The sequence below is a fragment of the Lipotes vexillifer genome, unplaced genomic scaffold (genome assembly GCF_000442215.2).
Source record: "Lipotes vexillifer unplaced genomic scaffold, Lipotes_vexillifer_v1.1 scaffold322, whole genome shotgun sequence".
In the NCBI taxonomy this organism is placed as follows: Eukaryota; Metazoa; Chordata; class Mammalia; order Artiodactyla; family Lipotidae; genus Lipotes; species Lipotes vexillifer.
This window is the reverse complement of record NW_006776528.1, coordinates 598,999-603,741: the sequence shown is the minus strand read 5'-3', so window position 1 is coordinate 603,741 and position 4,743 is coordinate 598,999. Positions and strand designations below refer to the sequence as shown.

Sequence of the window (4,743 nt, the reverse complement as noted above, 5' to 3'; positions counted from 1 at the left end):
AAAAAAAAAAAAAAAAAAAAAAAAAAAAAAAAAAAAAAGCTCAGCAGAGAAAGTGGAAAATTATGAAACCAGTGTTTCTCGGTAGGACCTGGGCTCTCATGGGCCATGGGAGGGGTGTCACTGAGGGGAACTGGAGACGACAGTTTGACCTTCAAAAGGTTAAAGACATTCAGGGGGGGTTAATCCTAAAGATCACACACATACAAGACTGTATGTTCCAGGATGTTCTTTGTGATGTGATTTGTTTCAAAACGTTGAGAAAACCTACATTTCCAGGAACGGGCAGGTGAGCAACACGTCATGGCTGCCAAGGCACTGCAGAAGGGTGACGGGAAGCCCTCCCCGTGTTGCTGTGGTCGTGGGATTGTGTGCAGGACAGTTACAAAGCCACGCAACCTCCACCACAACTGCATACACAAAACCACACACACACCTCACCACTATGGCTGGGTCTCCACATCACCCCATTCTCCAGTTCTTCCATCATAAACAGGATTGTTTTACTCCCTGTGACCCCAAGTCCCCAAAGTCCCTTGTTTAAAGACAACAAACAGAAATGCTTTGATAGGGAAGGAGAAGGGGGCCCGGGTCTCCGAGAGCCCTGGAGCCGCCCGGTGGACTCACCGCGCTCAGTGGGCTCGCCTGGGCCCTCGGGACACACGGTGAAGGGTGGCAGCCCCACGCTCCGGCCGCGATGCCGGCCGCTCGACTCCACGGCCTTCTTGACGGAATTCAGGATGGCGATGGTGCTCGGCGACATGGGCCTGTTGTCGCAAAAACACCAGTGAAGCACAGAGGTGAGACGCGCCCTCATCCTCCCTCAGGCCCAATCTGCGCCAACATGCGAACAATGCTCAGGGTGACCTGAGAGGTGCCTCTGGGGACGTGGTGACTCGGCCCTGCACACCTGGCTTTGGGCACCAGCCTCTTCAGTGGCCCAGTGTCCAGGGACAGAGGTGCAGGCGTGTGGGCAGCATGGGGCCTGGATGCGGATGCCTGGCTGGCGGCGGTGCCCACGGTGCCATTTTCTCGGCCGGCAGGAGCTGGCATTTCCAAACTTGGAACAACCTGTCGCAGAAAAGAAATTAAGACTATGTATCTTCCAACACTTAACGTCAAGAAATGTTTACACCCTCTGAGCAGTTCCGTGTCAGACCCACGCCCCCCGCAGCTGCCTGGCACGGCACTCACAGGGCTGTCAGGGATTCTGGGAGAGAAGCTCACCCTGAGGGGGCTGCGGGGGAGACCAGGTTCTCTGCCATCAAAGAGCAAGGACCCGGGCTTCCCTGGTGGCGCAGTGGTTGAGAGTCTGCCTGCTGATGCAGGGGACATGGGTTCGTGCCCTGGTCCGGGAAGATCCCACATGCCGCGGAGCGGCTGGGCCTGTGAGCCATGGCCGCTGAGCCTGCGTGTCTGGAGCCTGTGCTCCGCAACAGGAGAAGGCCACAGCAGTGAGAGGCCCGCGTACCGCCAAAAAAGAAAAAGAAAGGGAAAAAAAAGAGCAAGGACCCTCAGCAGGGTCCTCGCTCTCCAGGAACTTGCACGCTCCCCACACCGGGACTCAGGACTTTCCAGATGGGCGGAGGCGACGGAGAGAAGGCCCTTGGCGATGCTGTCCATGGGACACGGGAACACTGAGACACCCTCAGGCCTCCAGCCACCCCAGGGCCTCGCTCAGACGACCACGCTCACAAGTGCATGCTGGGACACGCAGGGGAGGCGGGTGGCAGGGAGCAGATGGAGAGGGGCCGCCCACTCACCTGCCCGGCCTGCGCCCCCTGGGCGCTCGCGGCCGCCCTGTCTGCATTGTCCTGCCTCGCCAGCTCCTGTTCCTGGGCCAGCTGCTCCTGGTACCGTTTCATGTCGTACTCGAGCTCTGAGGCCAGCTGCTTGTCAACCGCGAAGAAATCCTTGATTTCATCTCGGTAATCCTGCATCACCTCCTAAAACAGACCCAAGGCATCCGTGAGCATTCTCTTGAATAAGTGAATGAGCTCTCCCACATGACATCATCAATAACAGGAACATGCTGAGACCAGGCGTTTTCCACTACGTCGACCGACGAGTGAACCTGATGGTATTTCCCCAGGAAGTGCCGGCTGCACTGTACTGACCACACGAGCAGGGGCCTGAGCCCCTGGACGCTTCCCGCATATCTGCCAGGTAATCTGGAGTCCCACATTCTTAGCCTAAAGCAGCCCGTCACAGGGCACAGAACTGCCCTGACAGCTGGATGGGGGGTGGAGGTGTATCTGGGCAGCCTGGCTCGGCTCTGGGTCACCACCAGTTCAAAGGGTCTTGTGGTGCCACGAGGCAGCCCCTCAGGAATCCCAGCCAGAGGTTGGGGAGCGGGCAACACACAGTGTCCTGGCTGGAGCCGGCCACGGGGGGCTGTCCACACTGGCTTTCTCAGGGGATGTAGCTGCAGCTCGGAGCCATCTGTACATCCTAACAGAGGCTATGAGCACATCAGGGCGAGGATGCTCTCAGGTCTTAAGGACGGATGCCAGGACCCAGCCTCTCTGCCTTAAGGAAGAAACCATTTTCCCTAACATGTTGGAGAGAGAAAAGATCTACTGTGGCCCCACATTAGGGGATGAGACCCGCCCAGTCCTCCAGCCGCCCCCGCGCTCCCAGGCGGAGGAGAGGACTGCGGGAGCTGCTCCGATGGGTCCACACGAAGCCGGGCCACCCTCCTCGGTTAAAGCCGTGTGGCCGTGCTCGGTGTGTGCTCAGAAACGGGGACTTACTTTCCTCACGTGTTTAAGGAGTCTACCTAGGACCTAAGCTCTTTTTATTCCTCTCTGAGGTTTAGCAGGGCAAGAAAAACATGAGTGACCTGAAGTCCTCATTTTCTCCACAGTCAGCCTGTCTTTCCCACCTTCACTTCTGTAGGATAAAGAGACATTTGAAAAATCATTATTCAATCTAATTCTTTCAGAGCCCTTTTTGGAAAAAAATGATGCTTAGCATTTTTTGAGGAAGAAAATAGCCTAGTGTAAACAAAAAGGAAAAAAACGCTGCATTTCTTTCTAATTGAAAGATTCTGCAGAGAGGCCTGAGGCCTCTTTATGTCCGCTCTGCATGTACGTGTGCCCCACTGCGTAGACCAGGGTCAGGACGCCCCGAAGCCACTGCTCTGGGCGGCACCTCCCGACTGGGAACCCAGAGACAGCGCTGGAGGTAAGAGTCCTGAATTAAACGATGAGCATTTTCACTTTATCCCACGCAAGTGAACTAAGACGAGGGCTCTGCTTGTGGCCGCAGCTGAGAAGCTTCAAAACTGAATGTAATTGTCAGCAAGGACACAAGACTCAACTGCCCGAAAAAGGCAGGACCAGCTTCTGAGGAACCTGCGGAGTCAATCTGTCTTCTCCCCAGTCAGAGGCCGGCCCGGGGCACAGCTCTGGGCCCGGATGCACACGCGGTAAGGACTGCAGGACATCCTGAGTAACCAACGGGGGCGTGGCACCAACCACAAATCCCAAGGCCGACTTTACCCTGAGATAGTGCATGAGTTCCCGCAGAGCTGGGATCTTATTCTTCTCTAGTACAGACTTCAGGGAGATGATAATTGGAATAATATTTTCTATGAAATTCCTCTTCTGAACCTGTGATAACACAAACGAAGATTGTTTGAGATGCACAAAGTTCTGAAAGACAAAGACTTTCCCTCAGCCTAGTTCTGCCTGCATGGCCGATCTCGTACATGACCTAAGTTTACTTTTTATTTTTGATATGATTCTGGGGACCGGAGAGGAACGCCACCTCAGCCGGGGAGACTGTAAAACCATTACCTCAAAATGCTCACAGGGCTTTGTAAAGCAGGATGCAGACAAGTACTATTCTTATTTCTAAACAAGAAAAAGAAACTAGAAATACAGTTAACCCTTGAACAACCCCAGTCTGTATGTTATAGAGATTTTCAACTATGTGGAAAGAGCGGGGTGTCGGTGCCCCAGCCCCTACACTGCTCAAGGGACAACTGAATGAAGAACTTGATACAAGCTCCAAACCTCCCCACAACCCACCAGGGACCCCCTGGCTCCTCGTCGGGCCCCTCCTTTCAACATCCTCCCTGGGACTGGGGACATCGCGTGCCTACAGGTGGGAGGGCGACGCGGGAGGGGCCGGACCTGGAGACGGTTTGCGTAACTCTGTAACTCTGCACACATTTAGAACATGCTGGGTATTTTACACAGTGCCTTCGCAGTCTTCACCAAGAACAATCACTAACCACAAAGGTCTACACTAAATCTCTTAGAATTAAAAATAACTCATTAAAGTAGCCCACATATGCAAGACTGTCATTCTGAATCTGAAAATTATTCTTTTCCTCATTTAAAGTCACTAGTATATGTTCCTTACTTATAATCCACTCATTTCTAAAAAGTCTTATCAGAGTTCTTGAAACAGGAGGGCAAAGACTAAAGGAATAAATAATTTAATAAAGATGAGTCTGAGCAGAGGCTAAGCATAGGGATAGCCTTAAAAAATGGCTTACATGCATTCACTCCACAAATGTCATCCAACACCTTCTCTCTACCAGACACAAGGCTAACCTCCAGGGCTACAGAAATGAGGCCAAGAACTCTTGCCTTCAAGTTACTTCTAGGCCAGGCTGTGCGTTACAATGTGCGGCCAGGTGACGAGTGGCAGGTGTTAAGGGACTTTGGAAGAGGGATGCCTAAGACGGAAGGAGCAGGGCGGGATGTGCATCAGGAAAACCTTTGGGACGTGTAG

The 4,743-nt window shown here is 53.4% G+C and overlaps 1 protein-coding gene across 1 annotated transcript in view; it reads right to left on the bottom strand.

Moving 5' to 3' along the window:
* The window catches only part of NCAPD3 (non-SMC condensin II complex subunit D3), a 57,751-nt gene that overhangs the window by 3,667 nt on the left and 49,341 nt on the right, over window positions 1–4,743 (bottom strand). Inside the window, 4 exon segments of the mRNA XM_007450404.1 lie at window positions 625–764; window positions 908–1,068; window positions 1,761–1,943; window positions 3,501–3,611. Of these exon segments, the coding sequence (XP_007450466.1) occupies window positions 625–764; window positions 908–1,068; window positions 1,761–1,943; window positions 3,501–3,611 (595 nt within the window).